Below are 21,398 nucleotides of genomic sequence, written 5' to 3' on the forward strand. Positions count from 1 at the left end.
CAATTTTCCAGGAGGTTGGACCGGCCATTGCAGCGCAGGGCTGAAAAAAGGGAACAGCAGCTCTTTCCACCAGGAAAAAATTCTGGAAGCTTTGGTTTCAGGTGTAGTTGGTGGGGCAGCCTGGGCACTTCTTGGGCATCAAGACCTTTCTGTGGTGGCACCTTTTGTCTGGCAGGAATCTTCATCTGGAGTAAAGTTTTCTGGAAGTGGGAACGGCCCTTGCAGCGCAGGTCTGAAAATAGGGAACAGCAGCTCTTTCCCTAAGGAAAAAACGTCTGGAAGCTTTGGCTTCAGGTGCAGTTCTTTCGGCAGCCTGGGCACTTCTTGGGCAGCAAAGACCTTTCTGTGGTGGCACCATTTGTCTGGCAGGAATCTTCATTTGGAGCAAAGTTTTCTGGAGGTGGGACTGGCCATTGAAGAACAGGCTTGAAAAAAGGGAACAGCAGCTCTTTCCACCGGGAAATAAAGTCTGAATCCTTTGGCTTCAGGTGCAGTTCTTGGGGCAGCCTAGGCACTTTTTGGGCAGCAAGAGATTCCTGTGGTGGCCCCTTTTGTCTGGCAGGAATCTTGATCTGGAGTAAAGTTTTCTGGAAGTGGGAACGGCCATTGCAGCACAGGCCTGAAAAAAGGGAACAGCAGCTCTTTCCACCAGGAAAAAGTTCTGGAAGTTTTGTCTTTGAGGTGAAGTTGGTGGGGCAGCCTGGGCACTTCTGGGGCAGCAAAGACCTTTCTGTGGTGGCACCATTTCTCTGGCAGGAATCTTTAGTTGGATTCAATTTCTCAGGAGGTGGGACCGGCATTACAGAACAGGACTGAAAAAAGGGAACAGCAGCTCTTTCTACCGGGAAAAAATGTCTGGTACCTTTGGCTTTGAGGTGCAGATTTTGGGGCAGCCTAGGCACTTTTTGGGTAGCAAAGAGTTTTCTGTGGTGGCACCTTTTGTCTGGCAGGAATCTTCATTTGGATTCAATTTTTTAAAAGGTGGGACCGGTCATTGCAGAGCAGGGCTGAAAAAAGGGAAAAGCAGATCTTTCCACCAGGAAAAAATTCTGGAAGCTTTGGCTTCAGGTGTAGTTGGTGGGGCAGCCTGTGCTCTTCTTGGGCATCAAGACCTTTCTGTGGTGACACCTTTTGTCTGGCAGGAATCTTCATCTGGAGTAAAGTTTTCTGGAGGTGGGACCGGCCATTGCAGAGCAGGGCTGAAAAAAGGGAACAGCAGCTCTTTCTACCAGGAAAAAATTCTGGAAGCGTTGGCTTCAGGTGTCGTTGGTGGGGCAGCCTGGGCACTTCTTGGGCAGCAAAGACCTTTCTGTGGTGGCGCCTTTTGTCTGGCAGGAATCTTCTTTTGGATTCAATTTTCCAGGAGGTGGGACCGGCCATTCCAGAGCAGGGCAGAAGAAAGGGAACAGCAGCTCTTTCTACCATGAAAAAATGTCTGGATCCTTTGGCTTTGAGGTGCAGTTGTTGGGGCCACCTTGGCACTTCTTGGGCAGCAAGACATTCCTGTGGTGGCACCTTTTGTCTCGGTAGTGTTTTTTCCCTGTTATCAAGTCCTTTATGGCGTCAATCACAGAGCACTGGGACTGCTCACAGGGCATGATGAAGGAACACAGCAGCAATGTGGAAAGAGGAGGTAGAAAAATACATTCCTGTATCTAATTGCCTTCTTCAGTTAGAGAAATTGCTAATCTTGTGACATGATTTGTACTGGACCCTTCTAAGGATGTACTTTTGCCCACACCCTTTGCTCCAGATGTGCCAGCTACACCAAATGAAACCAGAGAGAATCTCAGCGAAGCCACAAATCAGCTCTTATGGCACTTGGCACTCTATGGGGTTTGGCACTGGAGCTCAATCTCTCTGGGATGGCTGGTCCAGAACAGTTCATTTAATGAATGGTGCTGTTGCTGAACTTCCCTGGGCACATTGCAATTGGCTACTGAGGCTGGAAGGTTTCCTCGAAGGATTTTTATCTTTTGAAACTACAGGCTGAATTTTAGGGATAAACTCCAGTATTCTGAAAGTGGAAAGTTGATCAAACAGAAAAGACTGTTTCTTCTACAACAGATTTGAAATAGTCCACTTGTAAAAATCACAAAGCTTGAAGTCTACTCAGCAGAGCTGATTCCTCATCTGCACTGATCATCAGCAACTGGCCTCTCTCCTATTTCAGGGTCTCATCTGTGTACACTGGATTAAGGCCTCCTCACTTCTTAAGAAAAGTAGTGTTATAAGCTCACAGTTCTGGCAAGGTTTCCTTAGCAGATGGGTTGAAAAGCAAAACTTTGGTGCCATGACCAACGAATGCAGAGCCCAAGGTGGTTTGTGGTGCTAGCTTTGCTCCACTCTCTAATAACTCCTGTCCAGATCAGTGCTGGCAACAAGAATTCCAGGTTAACGCTTGTTTCAGTTTTCAGACTTTGCATTTCAAGAATGGGGAGTTGTTATTGGAAACTCTGCCATGGCTGTCAGTAACAGCCTTGGAAAACAGTTTTTCTTATTTCTGAGGGAGAAGTTTCCAACCCAGCTTTGGAGTATGCAAATAGTTGAATGACTTGTTGTACAATTGGAAATAGAAATCAATACATTTGTTCTGATTAATGTCTTAAGTTATATTTGGCTAAAGAGTTCTTTTCTTTTTACATTCTTTAAAAAATAGGACCCATAAGCAGAAAGGTGATCTCCTAAAGTGTTGCAACCTTTTAAGTCCACTTGTTGCCACACAACAACAGCATGCCAATATCACATCCAAAGATACAGAATCTTACAGACATACACACAAATATAGACCTATACATATCTATGTATGTATATCTATCTACCTATACATATCTATACATATCTATACAAATACACACAAGAAAGTTTGGGGTTCCTGATGTTATAAGTAAACCCAGGAAATTTGCTGCTCAAAGGGGTTAATAAAGTTGCTGTATTTTACTAACCACATTGTTAAGAGTCATGAGTTGACTGATTATGAAATATCTAACCACAAGTTTGTATGCTGTAGAACACAACGCAGAGTGACTCAGTATTTTGGAGCTGTTTGATTACAGGCATATTGATATGGACTAAGATGAAGGGGCAAGCCACGAGGAGTCCTATGATTAGATGACATCTCCCGATGGAAAATTCCAGGACCACGGTCTCATAGGGACTAATGACTTTAAAATCATTGGTGGAAGCCCCTCAGCAACGGCAGATGCCCGCGAGTGGAGGAGCCAACCACAGATCTGCCGCGAAAGAGGAACCAAGCAGGGAGCAGCCCGCGAACCTCCCACCAATGGACTATGAACATGACTTTGGGGGGTGGTGTCAACAAAGGGTATAATTGTTGCCTTTTCGGTTCCCCATTTTGCGGACTGTGGTGGAGCAAGGGTCTCCCCGGTCGCCCGGCTGGCCGCTTTTGCTTGTTAGCATTAACAAACCTTTGTTTTACCTTGCAACTGAAATTATAGCCTCATTCTATCGATCACAATTGGTGCCGTGACTCGGATGGAGACCCCCTGAGTGATAGAAACACTCTCTGGGGAGGGCGCCCCCGTCCCATTTTTGGACGGCCCTGGGAGATTCTGTCATTCAGCCTCTCCATACCGACTAGTTTGTTAAGGCAAACAAGTAAAAGAAAGTAGGTTTCTGCAGATCTCCGTAATTTTCGCATGCGGATCCAGACAACACCTAGCTCGAGGGTAGCTAGGAACTGATGGTGAGCTCTGTTTGAGGGCAGCAGTCGATTACAGGCGAGGCGACTGTGGGTTGTCTGGTTGGGGAAGGGCCGCTCCAGTGCTCTGAGCAGCACTGCCAGAACGAGCGAAGACTCATCCACGGAGAGGTGAGTATAGTGTACCCCCTTGGCGGTTGGGAGGGGGTCCTGGAGTGTGCCTGTTTGAGACGTCCTCTGAGGACGAAGCGATTGTGGACCTCTCAGTAGTGCAGTTTCTGTAGCCCGCGAGGGAACAGACCACGACCAGGGGGAAGCGTTTGTGTTTTGAGTGATTGCGTGTGTGAGAGAAGGCACTCCAGAAGATGGGATCGGGGAAGAGCAAGGCTTCCCCGCCCATGGGTGGCTGTACGGTAGGGCAGCCTAGTAGGTCCTCTGATGAGGAACAGCTCCTGAAGTCTGGTGGCTCCCGGGGAGGGAAAGGACTAGGGAGTAGAATCTATTTGGCGAAGAAGTGCCCTCGGGAGAATAGACAGTCTGTACTAGGCAGCTGCAGCTCCCAGAGTGAAAGGAACCGTGTTAGGGATTTACCTACTGAGAAGGGGAATGATTAGGGCAGCTGGCATGAGAAATTGGGATAGAAGGCATCAGCAAGGTCCAGCTGCTGAGACTAAGTGGCCTCTTGAAAAGCCTAATTGGAATAATCAGAGACCTGAAGATAGGGCCCTAATGGATGACCTGAGGAGTATGATTGTTCAGGGAATATGGGAGTCTGTCCCTAGAGGACAAAATATAGATAGAGCATTTAAGGAATATCAAAAGAAAGATGAGTCACCCACAGATTGGTTGGAGAGATTGAGAAAGAGTTTCCAGTTGTACTCAGGGATGGATCCTGAGGATGATGTTATGGGACAAGCAGTACTCAAGCTTAGGTTTGTCCAAGGATCCTGGGAAGATATTAGGAAAAAGTTAGAAAAGAATAGAGATTGGCAGACAAAGGGCTTGGATTTGTTGTTGAGAGAAGCTCAGGAGGTGTATGTTAGGAGAGATGAGGTGAGAGAGGAAGAAAAGCAAAGGAAAAAGGAAGACATGCAGAAGAAACAGACAAGGGTTTTGGTAGCAGCCATCAGAGGAGAGCAAAATAGTAACAGGGAAAAGGAGAGAAAAGAGTCCTTTAGGCTTGATGACAAGACACAACCCAGCAGAAGTAGGAGGATAAGTTTCAGAGAAGTTGAGTGTCATTATTGTGGCCAAAAGGGACATATTCAGAGAAATTGCAGAAAGAAACAGAAAGACGAGCAGATCTTTTTAGAAGATTAGAGGGGTCAGGGGCTCTATCTGCTGGGGACCCCAAAGAACACAGAGCCCTTGATAAAATTGAAAGTGGGTCCTCAGCAACAAGTTATAGAGTTCCTTGTGGACTCGGGAGCAGAAAGATCAACTGTACAACAACTACCTCAAGGATGTGTAATATCATCCGACAAAGTCCAAGTGATTGGGGCTAAAGGGGAGCCTTTTAAGGTACCTATGATTAAAGATGTTGAAATAGAAGCTTCTAATAAGTTTGCCTTGGGAACCTTTTTGTTAGTCCCAGAGGCAGAATATAATTTATTAGGAAGAGATTTGAAGGTTGAGTTAGGAGTTAATTTAGAGGTCTCAGAGCAACAGTTGAAAGTAAAAATTTATGCCCTTACGGCAGAAGATGAAACCAAAATTAGCCCAGAGGTGTGGTATACTCCTGACACTATAGGGAAACTAGATATTGAACCATTTGAAATATCTATAAAAGATCCAGATAAACCAATCAGAGTAAAACAGTATCCAATTCCTAATGAAGGGAAAGTAGGCCTTAAGCCTATCATAGAAAGACTGCTGGCAAAAGGACTATTAGAACCTTGTATGTCCCCTCATAACACGCCCATTTTGCCGGTGAAAAAGCCTGATGGGACTTATCGGTTGGTGCAAGACTTAAGGGAAGTAAATAAATGAACAGTAACAAGATTTCCTGTGGTTGCTAATCCATACACTTTATTAAGTCAAGTATCCCCAGAGCACCAATGGTATAGCGTAATAGATTTGAAAGATGCCTTTTGGACGTGCCCTCTTAAGGAGGAGAGTAGAAATTATTTTGCATTCGAATGGGAGGACCCTGATACACATAGGAAACAGCAGTTGAGATGGACAGTCTTGCCCCAGGGGTTTACAGAGTCGCCAAATTTGTTCGGGCAAGCTCTGGAACAGTTGCTAGAGTCTTTCAAACCTAGAGAGGGTACAGTGTTGGTGCAATATGTTGATGATCTGCTGATAGCGGGGAGAGATGCTGAATCTGTAAGAGATGAAAGCATTAGGCTCCTGAATTTTTTGGGTGGTAAGGGCCTAAAGGTGTCTAAATCCAAGTTGCAGTTTACCGAAGAAAGGGTAAAGTACTTGGGACATTGGCTAAGTAAAGGATGTAAAGGGTTAGACCCTGAAAGAGTAGAAGGAATACTGTCCCTACCTGCACCTAAGAGCAAAAGGCAAGTCAGACAGATACTAGGACTTTTGGGATACTGTAGGCAGTGGATAGAGAACTATAGCAACAAGGTAAAGTTTCTGTATGAGAAATTGGCTAAAGAGAAATTAGTAAAGTGGAATGATGAGGATGAGAGTAAGTTAGAAGCATTAAAAGAGGATTTGATAAATTCTCCGGTGCTTAGTCTTCCAGACACTAGGAAGCCCTTTTATCTGTTTGTAAATGTGGAAAATGGATCAGCTTATGGTGTATTAACTCAGAAATGGGCAGAACATAAGAAGCCTGTAGGATACTATTCAAAAATCCTGGATCCAGTCAGTAGAGGTTGGCCCACTTGTTTACAGGCCATAGTGGCTACTGCGCTTTTGGTGGAAGAGGCTGTAAAAATTACTTTTGGTGGAGATTTAAAGGTATATACTCCTCACGATATCAGAGGGGTACTGAAACAAAGGGCAGAGAAGTGGTTGACTGATAGCAGGTTGTTGAAATATGAGAATATTTTGTTGAATACTCCTAAGTTAGAACTGGAAGTAACTCATTTACAGAATCCAGCTCAGTTTCTGTATGGTGAACCTCAAGGAAATATAGTACATGATTGCATCCAAGTCATAAGTCTCCAGACAAAAATTAGAGAAGATCTAGAAGAAGAGGAATTAGATATAGGGGAAAAGCTTTATATTGATGGTTCGTCCAGAGTAGTAGATGGAAAAAGGAGATCAGGCTATGCTACAGTGGATGGAGTTACCTTTCAAGTCAGGGAATCTGGATCTTTGTGTGGTACTTGGTCAGCTCAAGTATGTGAACTCTATGCTTTGTTAAGATCTCTTCAGCTGTTAGAAGGGAAGGTAGGAACCATATTCACAGATTCGAAATATGCTTTTGGAGTAGTACATACTTTTGGGAAGATATGGGAAGAAAGAAGACTAGCAAATGCAAAAGGAAAAGGGCTAGTTCATGAGAATCTGATTCGAGAGGTGTTGAGAGCTCTAAGAGGCCCGAAACAGATTGCTGTAGTGCATGTAAAAGGTCATCAGAAGGGATTGAAAGTAACAGCCAGAGGAAACAATCTAGCTGACGCTGAGGCAAAGAAAGCAGCTCTGTTGGTGGTGAGTGAACAAGAGTCAGGAAGTGAACAGATCCCTAAGTCTTTTAGTAATCAAGAGAAGGAAAAATTGTTGCAAGTAGGTGCAAGAGAAGAACAGGGAAAGTGGTTGTTGTCAGATGGGAGAGAAGTAATTCCCAAAGGCCTTGCCCGTCAAGTTATGGGTAGACTGCATAAGCAGACTCATTGGAGTACCCAAGCCTTGGTAGATCATTTTGAGAATAAATATGCATGTGTCGGAGTGTATGATATAGCTAAGAAAGCCTTGGAAGGATGTCTGACTTGTAAAAAGGTGAATAAAGGGTATTTGAGAGATAAAGTTAAAGGGGGAAGAGAATTAGCTAAAAGGCCATTTGAAAGCATTCAAGTTGATTTTACCGAATTACCAAGAGTGGGAAGGTATCAGTATTTGTTGGTGTTAGTGGATCATTTAACACACTTTGTGGAAGCTTTTCCTACTGCTCGGTGTACAGCTAAAGTAGTATCTAAAATCCTATTAGAAGAGATTGTACCTAGGTATGGTGTTGTCAATACAACAGATTCAGACAGGGGAACTCACTTCACTTCAAAGGTAATTAAAGAAGTAACAGAGCTACTAGGCATCAAGTGGGAATATCATACCCCTTGGCACCCTCAGAGTTCGGGGAGAGTAGAACGAATGAATGGGGAAATTAAGAAACATCTAACTAAATTGATGTTAGAGACTAAAATGAATTGGGTGAAGTGTCTTCCCTTGACATTACTATACATCAGAACCCAACCTCGGACAGATACAGGTATTTCACCATTTGAGATGCTATATGGTATGCCCTATGAATTTGGGACCCCAGCAGATCACCCTAAAGTTGAAGACGTACGTTTAAGAGAGTATATTATTGAATTAATGAGGAGGAGACAAGAGTTAAGAAAGAAAGGATTGGTAACTCAAAGACCTCCTTTGGACTTAGCTATCCATAAAATCCAACCTGGTGATCAGGTGTTAATTAAAACCTGGAGAGAAACATCACTAACTCCACAGTGGGAGGGGCCATTTGTCGTTCTTCTCACTACAGATACCTCAGTAAGGACAGCTGAGCGAGGGTGGACTCATGCCTCACGAGTAAAAGGACCGATAAAGAATTTGGAGTGGAGAGTGACTTCGAATCCTGGGAACTTACAGATGAAAATAAAGAGAGTGCGGCCTACAGATGAACTTTGAAGAAGAGAGTGTAAGGCCCAGCTTGTATTCTTTTTTCCAGATACCACAAGGACAGACTCTAAGGAGAGCGTATTATGTTCCATGGAATTTAGAAGGAATCCCTGAACAAACTGGAGGTTCAGGACTATATAGAATAGTTGGAACTCAAACGGTTTTGCCTTTTTGCTGCGAGGTGGAAACAGATGTACCAGGCGGACGCGATCCACATGGAATATCCTGCATAAAACATCCCGGGTCTACTCATTATAACTGGGTAGTATGTAAGTGTAAAAAGTGCGGTAAACAGTGGCTCTGTATTTCACTAAGAGGGCAACCTTATTGTATGAGGTGCAGAACAAGTTCTATCGAATCTATAAGCGAACAATGAGCTAAAGCTGAAATAATAAAGGCATTTTGTGGTTGGGAGTGGTTAGTCCCAGAAACTTGGGAAGTGTATGAACATAATTGGAATAGGGCATTAATAGAACTATGCCGTGCTAGATTCTCATGGAAATTGGAAAAACCAAGTCGAAGGAGATATATTGACTTATTGGGGCTACTTGACAAAATTCAAAAACTCGAAATAGAAGAGTCCCAGCCTGAATCAGTGAGAGACGATAGAGCAATTTAATCAGTATTCCCTGAAGAATACCTCTGCTGCCAAGAAGAGCTAGAACCTCGTTGTTCCCTGCACAGGGACAGACGAAGGAAGGCAGAGAGGTAAGAGTGTGGGAAATAAGAATCACTGATAATACAGGGATGGGACTCAAAAATAACAAAATGGGGCGAAAATTGACAATAATCATTGGAGTAATAGTTTTTATAAGTTTTCTGGGATATGCCCACCAACCATTTGAATGGACCATAATCAGGTCAAGAGATTCTAAGGTTGTAAGGAAAATGATAACTGCTATAAGTCCTAGGTTCAATGTAACCGTTTGTGATCTACTCATGGCCAATATACCCCAGGAATGTGGACAGGGAGGAAGGAAGCCCTCAGTGACAGTCAACAAAGGAGCTACATATTGGTGCCCGAACTCTAACCCAGGGAAGTCTTTTTGTAATTACCCAGGACATTATCATTGTGGGTATTGGGGCTGTGAAACAATAGCTACTGCTTGGAGACCGGAAAAACCGGATAGGTATTTACGGGTGCAGTGGGGACCCCCACATTGTAAACCACCTGCTCTTGGAGGACTTGTCCTCCCCAATGAACCATCTAACTGTGAATATTTACAGGTCCAGATTCTCAACCATGAAGATAAGGGATGGTTGACTGGCCGGACATGGGGAGTAAGGCTGGACTGATTGTCAGCAGACCCGGGTGAATATGTTACTATACGAAAACAACCACTAACCACATATTCTCAGTTTCTAGGACCCAATCTGGAAATAAAAGAGTCCAAGGGAAACAATCAAGAGAAAGAGAGGGAAAGAGAGAATAAAATTCTTATCAGACCAGCTCCACAAGACTCGAAGGGTACCCAAATTCTCCCCACCAAGCCAGTAATAAAGGACGAGGTATCATATAGTGGAATTAGATCAATGCTAAACATGGTAGAGTCATCTTATAGAGCAATTAATTATACAGATCCTGAAGTGACGGAGTCCTGCTAGTTATGCTATAATGTGAGACCTCCCTTTTATGAGGGAGTAGGGTTGAATCTCACTTTTAATTTTAGCACTGAGGATAACCCAAGTCAGTGCAGATGGGGAGAAAAAGAAATAGGTCTCTCTATGTCACAGATTAGTGGGCAAGGAGCATGTATTGGGAATGTTTCACCAGAAAGTAAGGATCTATGTGGTATTGAAGTAAATAAAGTGGAAGAAATAATAAATGGGTCATACCACATCAAGGCGGGTGGTGGATTTGTTCAAAAACAGGTCTGGTTTCATGTGTGTCCGTTTCTGCCTTTAAGAGAAATAATGAGTTTTGTATTCAAATAACAGTATTACCTCGCATATTATATCGTTCTGAAGAATCTGTTTTCGAATCTTGGGAAGTGAGTAAACATACACTACAAAAACGGGAACTGGTGAGTGTAACGATAGCAATGATATTGGGGTTGGGAGCTACGGGAACTGGAGTTGCTTCTTTGGTCCAACATAGCCACGGACTAACCGCATTAAGAACAGTTGTAGATGAAGATTTGGACCGGATAGAAAAATCTATATCCTTTTTAGAGACCTCTCTAAATTCCCTTTCGGAAGTGGTTTTACAAAATAGGAGAGGATTGGATTTGCTGTTCTTACAACAAGGAGGATTATGTGTAGCATTGGGTAAAGAATGTTGGTTTTATGCCAATCATTCAGGAGTTATCAAAGAGTCAATGTCTAAATTACGTGAAGGAATTTTACAAAGAAAAAGAGAAAAAGAGGCCACACAAAGTTGGCTAGATACTTGGCATAATCAGTTCCCATGGTTGACAGCCCTGATCTCAACCCCAGCAGGGCCGTTAGTGTTATTTGCTTCCCTCATTTTCGGACCGTGTATTCTCAACAAAATTGTTGCGTTTGCTAAAAATAGGATTGAGAAAGTGCAGTTATTGACCATGAAACAACAATATGAAGATATGAGTGGAAGGTCTTCTGATGAGGACCAAGCTTCTCTTTCAGAGGCATCTAGAGAAGCAATGGTTAGACTTGACCAGCAAATTTATGAGGAAATTAGGAGGGGGGAATTGTTATAAGTAAACTAAGGAAATTTGCTGTTCAAGAGATAAGTTAATCAAGTTATTATGTTATTAAAAGTTATGAATTTTTAACCACAAGTTTAATTACTGCAGAACACAACGCAGATAAATTTAGTGTTTTTGAAGTTGTTTGTTACAGGCATATTGATGTGGACTATTGCAAAAGCAAGCATGAGGAGACTTGTGACTGGATGACATCACCCTATAGAAAGCTCCAGAACCACAGCCTCATAGGGATTAATGACTCTGACATCGTTGGTGGAAACCCCTCAGCAACGACGACGCCCACAATTAGAGACACCAACCACAGATCTGCCCGCGAAAGAGGAACCAAGCAGGGAGCAGCTTGTGAAACCCCAGCCAATGGACTATTGACATGACTCAGGGGGGTGGTGTCAACCGAGGGTATAATTGTTACTGTTTCGGTTCCCCATTTTGCTGACTGTGGTGGAGCAAGGGTTTCCCCCGGTCCCGGCTAGCCCCTTTTGCTTGTTAGCCTTAATAAACTCTTTTTCCTTGCAACCAAAATTATAGCCTCAGTCTTTATCGATCACAGAGCCAAACAGCTCGATCCAGATTCAGTTCCTTTAGTGGTGCCTAAAACTCAGGAGCTGGACTCCACGGTGCCGGTGGGACCCACCCAACTCAGCACGTTGTTCCATGATTCCATCAAGTCCAACTGTCAGCCCAGCACTGCCCCAGCAACCCCCAAACCACTAAAGCGTGTCAGCCATGGCCAGATGCAGGTGCCTCTGAAACACCTGCCGGGGTGCTGGCTCCGCCTGGGCAACCCATTGCAGTGCCCGAGCCCCCCCGAAAAACACAGCGAGAAACCTTTGTCCAGGAGCTGACCTGAAGCTCCCCTGCCTCAGCCTCGGGCCACGTCCCCCGCTCCTCCCAGCGCAGGCTCCTTTCCAGCAGCCCCCTCGGCAGAAGGCGGCTCAGGGCTCCCCTCTGGCCCCCGGCCGGCTCCGCTCCGGCCCCGCTCCCGCCACGGCCCCGCTCGGCTCTGCACGGGGAAGGAACGCGCCCAGCCCCGGCCCGACACCCCCGGGAGCCGCGCACCGGGGATTCCTGCCCGGGGGTCACTTGCCAGGGGTTGTTCACCGCGGGTCATTCACCGGGGGTCCCTCCCCAGGGGTCACTTACCGGGGCTTCTTCCCCGCGGGTCGCTCACCGGGTGTCACTTACTGGGGGTCGCTCACCGGAGGTCGCTCACCAGCGGCCACTCGCCGGGGGCCGCACACGGGGGGTCCCTCCCCGGGGCCGCGCACCGGGGGCCACTCGCCGGGGGTCTCGGGGCCGCTGCCCGGGGTCTCTGCCCGGGGGCCGCTCAGCGGCAGCGCTCCCGCTCCCGGCCCCGCCCCGCCCGCTCCCACCCAAACCCCACCAACCGCCCCTCTCGGCCCCGCCCCCGCCCCGCCCAAGCCCCGCCTCGCCCCGCCCACTCCGCCGCCTCCCATTGGCTGCGCACGTTCGGCCCTGGAGCGAGGAGCGCGCGGGAGCGTTGCCTGGAAACCGGCCAGGGAATCCCGGGAATCCTCGAGGCGCCGGCGCTGCCCCCCCACTCCTGGAGCAGCGGCCGGGCCCGCCCGGGGAGCGGGCACTCAGCGCCCGGCTGCGCCCGCCAAAACGGGCAGGGAAGCAGGCGCGCGGGAGGCGGGCTCCGGGCCCCGGGCAGCGAGGAGCCATTAACTGATATTTGGCTAAAGAGTTCTTTTCTTGTTACCTTCTTTAAAAAATAGAACCCACAAGCAGAAAGGCGATCTCCTAAAGTCTTGTAACCATTTAAGTCCACTTGTTGCCACACAAAAACAGCATGCCAATATCACATCCAAAGATACAGAATCTTACAGAGATACACACAAATAGATATCTATACATAGGTATGTGTATATATACATATCTACACAAATACACACAAGAAAGTTTGGGGTTCCTGATGACAGTTCTACATGGGTAACAGCGGACTGGTTTGATGTGTCATACAACTGTGGGGACCATGAATGTAAGCTCTGAGCTTTGCTTTATTCTCCCGGTTTGTAACTGCCTGCCTTCCCTTTGGGGGGAACACAGGCCTCTATTTTGCTCGGTCTGTTTTGTTTCACTTGGCAGTGTAGACTAGGGGCAGAAGAGTTTTTGGAGCCAAACAGCTCGATCCAGATTCAGTTCCTTTAGTGGTGCCTAAAACTCAGGAGCTGGACTCCACGGTGCCGGTGGGACCCACCCAACTCAGCACGTTGTTCCATGATTCCATCAAGTCCAACTGTCAGCCCAGCACTGCCCCAGCAACCCCCAAACCACTAAAGCGTGTCAGCCATGGCCAGATGCAGGTGCCTCTGAAACACCTGCCGGGGTGCTGGCTCCGCCTGGGCAACCCATTGCAGTGCCCGAGCCCCCCCGAAAAACACAGCGAGAAACCTTTGTCCAGGAGCTGACCTGAAGCTCCCCTGCCTCAGCCTCGGGCCACGTCCCCCGCTCCTCCCAGCGCAGGCTCCTTTCCAGCAGCCCCTCGGCAGAAGGCGGCTCAGGGCTCCCCTCTGCCCCCCCGGCCGGCTCCGCTCCGGCCCCGCTCCCGCCACGGCCCCGCTCGGCTCTGCACGGGGAAGGAACGCGCCCAGCCCCGGCCCGACACCCCCGGGGGCCGCGCACCGGGGGACTGTCCCCGGGGCTCACTCACCGGGGGTCCCTCCTCGGGGGTGACTTACCGGGGCTCCCTCCCCGGGGTCACTTGCCAGGGGTTGTTCACCGCGGGTCATTCACCGGGGGTCCCTCCGCAGGGGTCACTTACCGGGGCTTCTTCCCCGCGAGTCGCTCACCGGGTGTCACATACTGGGCGTCGCTCACCGGGGGTCGCTCACCGGGGGCCGCGCACGGGGGGTCCCTCCCCCGGGGCCGCGCACCGGGGGCCACTCGCCGGGGCTCTCTCGCCCGGGGACCACTCGCCGGGGGTCTCGGGGCCGCTGCCCGGGGTCTCTGCCCGGGGGCCGCTCAGCGGCAGCGCTCCCGCTCCCGGCCCCGCCCCGCCCGCTCCCACCCAAACCCCACCAACCGCCCCTCTCGGCCCCGCCCCCGCCCCGCCCAAGCCCCGCCTCGCCCCGCCCACTCCGCCGCCTCCCATTGGCTGCGCACGTTCGGCCCTGGAGCGAGGAGCGCGCGGGGAGCGTTGCCTGGAAACCGGCCAGGGAATCCCGGGAATCCTCGAGGCGCCGCCGCTGCCCCCCCACTCCTGGAGCAGCGGCCGGGCCCGCCCGGGGAGCGGGCACTCAGCGCCCGGCTGCGGCCGCCAAAACGGGCAGGGAAGCAGGCGCGCGGGAGGCGGGCTCCGGGCCCGGGCAGCGAGGAGCCCTTAACTGATATTTGGCTAAAGAGTTCTTTTCTTGTTACCTTCTTTAAAAAACAGAACCCACAAGCAGAAAGGCGATTTCCTAAAGTCTTGTAACCTTTTAAGTCCACTTGTTGCCACACAACAATAGCATGCCAATATCACATCCAAAGATACAGAATCTTATAGAGGTACACACAAATATAGACCTATACATATCTATGTATATATATCTATCTACCTATACATATCTATACATATCTATACAAATACACACAAGAAAGTTTGGGGTTCCTGATGAGAGTTCTACATGGGTAACAGCGGACTGGTTTGATGTGTCATACAACTGTGGGGACCATGAATGTAAGCTCTGAGCTTTACTTTATTGTCCCGGTTTGTAACTGCCTGCCTTCCCTTTGGGGGGAACACAGGCCTCTATTTTGCACGCTCTGTTTTGTTTCACTTGGCAGTGTAGACTAGGGGCAGAAGAGTTTTTGGAGCCAAACAGCTCGATCCAGATTCAGTTCCTTTAGTGGTGCCTAAAACTCAGGAGCTGGACTCCACGGTGCCGGTGGGACCCTCCCAACTCAGCACGTTCCATGATTCCATCAAGTCCATCTGTCAGCCCAGCACTGCCCCAGCAACCCCCAAACCACTAAAGCGTGTCAGCCATGGCCAGATGCCGGCGCCTCTGAAACACCTGCCGGGGTGCTGGCTCCGCCTGGGCAACCCATGGCAGTGCCCGAGCCCCCCCGAAAAACACAGCGAGAAACCTTTGTCCAGGAGCTGACCTGAAGCTCCCCTGCCTCAGCCTCGGGCCACGTCCCCCGCTCCTCCCAGCGCAGGCTCCTTTCCAGCAGTCCCCTCGGCAGAAGGCGGCTCAGGGCTCCCCTCTGCCCCCCCGGCCGGCTCCGCTCCGGCCCCGCTCCCGCCACGGCCCCGCTCGGCTCTGCACGGGGAAGGAACGCGCCCAGCCCCGGCCCGACACCCCCGGGAGCCGCGCACCGGGGATTCCTGCCCGGGGGTCACTTGCCAGGGGTTGTTCACCGCGGGTCATTCACCGGGGGTCCCTCCGCAGGGGTCACTTACCGGGGCTTCTTCCCCGCGGGTCGCTCACCGGGTGTCACTTACTGGGCGTCGCTCACCGGGGGTCGCTCACCAGCGGCAACTCACCGGGGGCCGCACACGGGGGGTCCCTCCCCGGGGCCGCGCACCGGGGGCCACTCTCCGGGGGTCTCGGGGCCGCTGCCCGGGGTCTCTGCCCGGGGCCGCTCAGCGGCAGCGCTCCCGCTCCCGGCCCCGCCCCGCCCGCTCCCACCCAAACCCCACCAACCGCCCCTCTCGGCCCCGCCCCCGCCCCGCCCAAGCCCCGCCTCGCCCCGCCCACTCCGCCGCCTCCCATTGGCTGCGCACGTTCGGCCCTGGAGCGAGGAGCGCGCGGGGAGCGTTGCCTGGAAACCGGCCAGGGAATCCCGGGAATCCTCGAGGCGCCGCCGCTGCCCCCCCACTCCTGGAGCAGCGGCCGGGCCCGCCCGGGGAGCGGGCACTCAGCGCCCGGCTGCGGCCGCCAAAACGGGCAGGGAAGCAGGCGCGCGGGAGGCGGGCTCCGGGCCCCGGGCAGCGAGGAGCCCTAAAAAGAACAAAAGTGTTGGAAGAGAGGGAACTCATCGCACCGTCACAGAACAGGCTGAGGTGGAAGGGACCCAGGAGGAGCGTCGAGTCCAAGCCTTTGCCCGCCACAGCACCGACCCCAAGAGTCACACCGTGTGCCTGAACTCTGCCAGATCACAGTCCAGCATCAGCTTCATGTGCCGTGAGGCCCCACGTGTGTGTTTGCTCCCCGTGTCTAGTGGGAGAGATGACACTCCCTTAGAGTGGAATAAAGATTATCCTAGACTGGAACTGGCAGCTGTGATAAACTGTATCCCGAGAGCATTTAACTGGTAGCAGTTTTCCCTGGGCTCTAGCTTGCTATTTATTATAGTTATTTGCAGACAGGAAAGGGGAGACAATTAAAAAATCTCTTTCTCCTTGCCCCCTCCACAACAAGTTGGAGGACATGTGGGTGTTGAAACAGAGCTTAACAAACAGTCCAGCCTTGAGAGAGTGGGGAGAGCACAGGGGGGCTCAGTTTAACCGTTTGTCTGGGTTTCTTCCTTTCTGAGGAGGATTTATTTTTCTTAGGTGGGAAATTGCCAAAAATAGACAGCAAAATCAGACTGCAGTTCAGAGATCACACTCTCATCTCCGTGGAACCAGATCAAGAGAATGCTGTGGGTACAGTGAAGCCACCCCTGTACATTTGGGGTGGGCTGGGGAGTGCATGTGAGGCATGTGAGTTGTTGCTCTCCTGTGCAAAAGGTCTGTAAGGGTCATGCAGTTACACTGAGCTGGATCCTGCATCCCATTAGGGTTTGTTAGGATACTGTGGGGTTGTTTGTTGAGTGATCTGGCACATTCCAACCTTCTGGAGGGGGGGCTTCAAAACTAAATTCAGCCTATGATTCTGTATGGGAGGTACATGGCTTTTGTCTCAGGTTTGATGGGGTAGATCATTACAGCAGCTAAATGGCCTCTACAGGTCTTGATACTAGGGTTTTTTTCTATTCTTTGTATTTAAGAACAGGAATAATTTATAAAAATAGGTTTTCTCAAGAGAGGGAATTCTGCTGGTTGCAGCTGCTGCTGTGGCTGCATTTAGTCTTCACTCCTGGGTTATCTCTGTATCCAAGCAGGTGCCAGAGGCACTACTAAGTTGTTCCACAACATTGATCCATGCATCTTGCATTATGCTGTGTTTATACTGCTTCTTATCCATGAAGGTTTTTTAGTATGAAATTGTAGAAGTGCTTTTTATCTCACTTAAAAAAAAAAAAAAGAAGGGGGCGGGACACACAGCAAAGATTATCTTGTACAGTTTGGGGTTTGTTTGGAGGAATTGAATGTTTCCCAAGAAAAACACACCATAACTTTCTGATTTTTTCCTCCATCTTGCTTGTGTCCATATTGAGACTGTGTAGGTTTTGGAGACTTTTTCCCCCCAATTTTTGGGCCACCTTGCCTTCTGATGTCACACAGATCAACCCAGGATGACAGGACACATGGAAGACCTGTGTCCACAAATTCCATGTGCAACCTGTCCAGAGAGCTCTGAATTGCTTTGCACAGCTCTGACCAAGGACTGATGATGGGCATGTGATTTTTAAGAAACAGATCAGTATCAGACTGGAAATGTGTTGATGCACACCTGTTCATTAATACTTTCCCTTAAATGGCCTGTTTGCTGTACAGCATCACTCCTGGGACTCTAGCAGGGGCAGTTTTAAGGCAGCAGATGATTGCAAATAAATTTTCAGAGGTGTTTTGGAGAGTCCCTTATTGCTGTCGGAGGTGGCTGTTGGAAAATTCATTTGGGAGGGTGACTTGCAGGCTTTGTTGTAAGAGTGACTCCAGAATTCAGGAGCATTGGCAAGTGCAGTGAGATGAGTCTGAGGCTGTGGATCACATGTGACTGTTTCCTCCCTGCTGTCTTTTAGGATGAAATTCGCAGGGAGATGGTTTATGTGTATCATTCCTTAAGGAACAGGAGAGACACTCCCATGATGGGGACAGATGACACTGGCAGTGAGGATGGCACGGCCCAGGTTTGTTCCTGCAGACACCCCAAAACTTATCTTTCCATGGGGGGTTTTGCTGCATGAGATGAGCTTGCCCAGAATGGCAGCAGGGCCTGGGTTCTGCTGTGATCCTCAGCACCCAGAGCCTTTCTGCCCAGCCCTGCAGTGCCCAGAGGAGCTGAGGCTGCACCACAGAGGCAGTTTAACAGTGGAACTGAGCAATGTGATCTCATGCTTAATTAAACACTCGAGATGTTAACAGGATTTCTGGTGCATGCCTTATGGCCCAGTGAGCAAAGCTACTGGAGCAACTAAAACCAGCTCTTACAGGTGTGTCCTTAGCACATCCTCTACTGAGGCTACTGGATAGGCCAGCAGATATTCCCTAGGGATCACTGCCATGCTAAACCCGTGTTAGATTCTGTATCCAATGGAACACACTGCAGGGGTGTTCATTTTAGGGTAGGGTGGGTCAGCACTGTGAGTAAAGACCTACCTTGTTCTGAAATGTACTTTTCAGGTTGTCTCTGTTCCTGCTCGCAGGTACAGTGTGCTTTTGCTGGGTCATAAATCCTTCCTAAGCATGGCTTTGAGCTTTGGAACCTTTATTTCTGCTTTTTTGGCAGTGAGATGCTGTGTCTTAGCTCTGTGATCCGAAACACTGGAATGGCAAAACAGGGCACAGTCTGTCCTTGTCTCGGTAATTACAGCAAGGCTTTTGGCCTGGCACTTATTTTTCTTTGGAAGTAAATCTCACTGGTCCTCCAGAGCTGAGGTTGTACACTGGCACCTGAACAACATGTGCAGATCCCAGAATATTCCTTCTTGCCCTTGAAGACTCCAGGCCTGGGAATGGAGCTCCTCTGTGGTTGTGTCAAACTATATCCAAAGACTGCGTGTGGCAGCTAGAAATAAACTTCTGTGAGCTTCCAGAAATAATGGGTAGGGCTAGGCAAGAGTGTAAGTTTAAGGCTATTTAATTCTTCCATGTGTAAACCACAGGAGAAAGCCACGTGCTGTAAACATCCCCACCTCCAAAAGCGTGCTGGAACACGGAATAGAGTTCAGCATTTTCCCTACGAAGATAAAACAGGCCTGGATGAAACCGAGTCTTCTGGAGAATGCTCTCAGTGACCCCAGTGCCATGTGGGAAGGGAACACATTCCTGCTGCTCCCTCCCCACAGCCTCACACACTGCTGTGCAATAAGGACACTGCTCTCAGCTGAAGGATTTGTTTTCTGTTTCTTCTTCCCCAGCAGACTCACGGGCTGCGCTTTCCTTTGTCATACTTGGAAGCACTGAAGCAGATTTGGAGGAGCAGCACTGTTCATGTTAAAGAGCTTAACCTCACCTCAGATGAAGAGAAGGAAAACCTTGCCTTGTCCCTGTGGAGTGAATGTCTGATTGAAGTTCTTTGATGCTTCTGTGAATTAGCTGCTCCTCTAAAGGAGTGTTTCTGTCTATTAAGCATCTCCTGAGAGCAAGGCTTATTAAATTACTTTTTTATCCATCCAGCCTCTGGTTTGTGGTGCTGTCTAAACAAATACTTGCTTTTCTTTCCTCAGTTTTAGGAAACTGGGCGTGGGGAAAAACAGGTAAGCTGCTCAGTGTCTAGTGAGCTACAGCTCCATGTCTGGGGATGCACAAAGTCACTCCTAGTAACACCAATGCAGTGGTATCCCCTTCCATCTGGAGAGCTGCTAAAGTTATACATGGGGCAGGATCCAGAACCTTGGGCATAGAACAGTAACTTGTTTTTTTTCATTTGTAAAGTTCAGCAGCAAGAAAACACGTTTGTTCAGTTTGACTGTCCTGACAGGACAGAAGCTTCTCAGTAGAAGCTGTGTGTGTGTAACAGTTTGTTTGGATACATGTCCGGAATAAAGACAAGTGCCAGAAATATTCAAACACACAAAATATCTTTTATTACAGTGAGAATAATAATAATAGTAATAAACTTAGCAAGAGGAATTAAAAACTAAAAAGGATACAAAATAACTACCTTATCGGGTGGCATTAAAACAAATACTACGAACAGCATTTAATACAGTATTAACTAGTGAAAAGGGATACCAAAAAAGGATCTTAACACAATATTATGGATAACACGATATTGGTTAGTAAAAAGGGAAACTAAAGGAAAAATACCATAAACATAAAAGGGGAATTAAAGAAACACTAAAAGGATATTAAAAAGTTTGTTCTCTCAGTTGCTTCCTGTCAATAAACTGTGCTTACCCACACAGACAGGCCAGGGCTGCCAGGATCTGCAGCAGCTGGTCGGTGCCCGTGCTTAGCGGGCGTCCCCATGGAACAACACAGTCTCCATGGCAGGATGAGGATCGCTCACCCCAGCAGTCCTGACACCCCATTTTATCAGCTCTACATTACACCACGTAGGGCCAGTACCCAGTATAAGGTGATGCCTGAGTGGCAGCCAAACCCTGCCTGTTCATCACCTGATAGCAACAGTCTGTGCATGCCCTGCTGTAGGGCAAGGGGCCAGCGACCCCTGCCCACAGAATCTTCCTCCCATCATCATCTTTCTCACCCCTATGTATGACCTCTACCATTGTGTTTCAAGGGTAGATGTATCTATCTTGCAATATGTAGCAAAACCAAGGAAGAACTCAGCTCTGATAATAGGGGATATCAGGCTGACTTGCTAAAAAGCACAATGGACCTTACAATTAGCTTGTGCCATGAAGTTACATTGTACCACACTCTAGCTGGTTTCACATCCTAATATGATTCCTTTCTCACGCCTCTATGCTCCATTGATCATCTAATTCAAAAGTACCCCCGTTAAAATTGGCATTAAAAATCATTCAAAATTTTAATTCATCTTCAAACACTGAAATAGATTTGAAATGAGGTTAATGAGAATAGTGGGGGGGAAAAAAACACCCGAGCCCAAAACCAAAACAACCTCCAAAACTGTTCATTTTTCCACTGTATTTTAAACAAGGAAGTCTGTAGAGCAGCAGAAAACAGGACACATGGGCAGGTGTGAAAGTCAGACTGGGGTTTGTTGCACTGGTTCCAGTGCTCTTTGCTTCAGTGTAACTGGTCATTTTGAGATGAGACTGGGGAAACTGGGCTGCCAGGGCAGAGACCGCTGGCTGGCCCCACTGGTTTTTGCTGGGCAGTGGGTAATTTCTGCCTCACTTGTCAGAACCAGCCCACAGTTATCAGGGAATGGGGAAGTGGTGAATTTGGCTTTCAGACTAAAATGAGGTTAAACTTACACATATTCAAAAGAATAAACTGATGTTAGAGTGTAGATACTCAAAATCCTGAAGACCTTTTG

At 48.6% G+C, this 21,398-nt stretch overlaps 4 protein-coding genes across 6 annotated transcripts in view; 3 read left to right on the forward strand and 1 right to left on the reverse strand.

Moving 5' to 3' along the window:
* LOC127474822 (zinc finger protein 11-like) overlaps nucleotides 1-21,398 on the reverse strand; it is a 705,018-nt gene that overhangs the window by 439,488 nt on the left and 244,132 nt on the right. The window lies entirely within an intron of this gene.
* The window catches only part of LOC127474868 (zinc finger protein 239-like), a 246,797-nt gene that overhangs the window by 171,777 nt on the left and 53,622 nt on the right, over nucleotides 1-21,398 (forward strand). The gene's annotated exons all lie outside the window — the stretch shown is intronic.
* LOC127474869 (zinc finger protein 239-like) overlaps nucleotides 1-21,398 on the forward strand; it is a 196,446-nt gene that overhangs the window by 168,364 nt on the left and 6,684 nt on the right. The gene's annotated exons all lie outside the window — the stretch shown is intronic.
* Nucleotides 16,641-19,584, forward strand: LOC127474944 (ribosomal oxygenase 2-like). Its single transcript, XM_051796281.1, has 3 exons — nucleotides 16,641-16,747; nucleotides 18,007-18,114; nucleotides 19,345-19,584. Exons 1-3 carry the CDS (start codon nucleotides 16,739-16,741, stop codon nucleotides 19,504-19,506), a joined length of 279 nt encoding a protein of 92 aa, XP_051652241.1. The 5' UTR covers nucleotides 16,641-16,738; the 3' UTR covers nucleotides 19,507-19,584.

This window comes from Manacus candei, unplaced genomic scaffold (assembly GCF_025592945.1).
Source record: "Manacus candei isolate 608988 ecotype Guabito, Panama unplaced genomic scaffold, ASM2559294v1 h1tg000045l, whole genome shotgun sequence".
NCBI classification, from domain to species: domain Eukaryota; kingdom Metazoa; phylum Chordata; class Aves; order Passeriformes; family Pipridae; genus Manacus; species Manacus candei.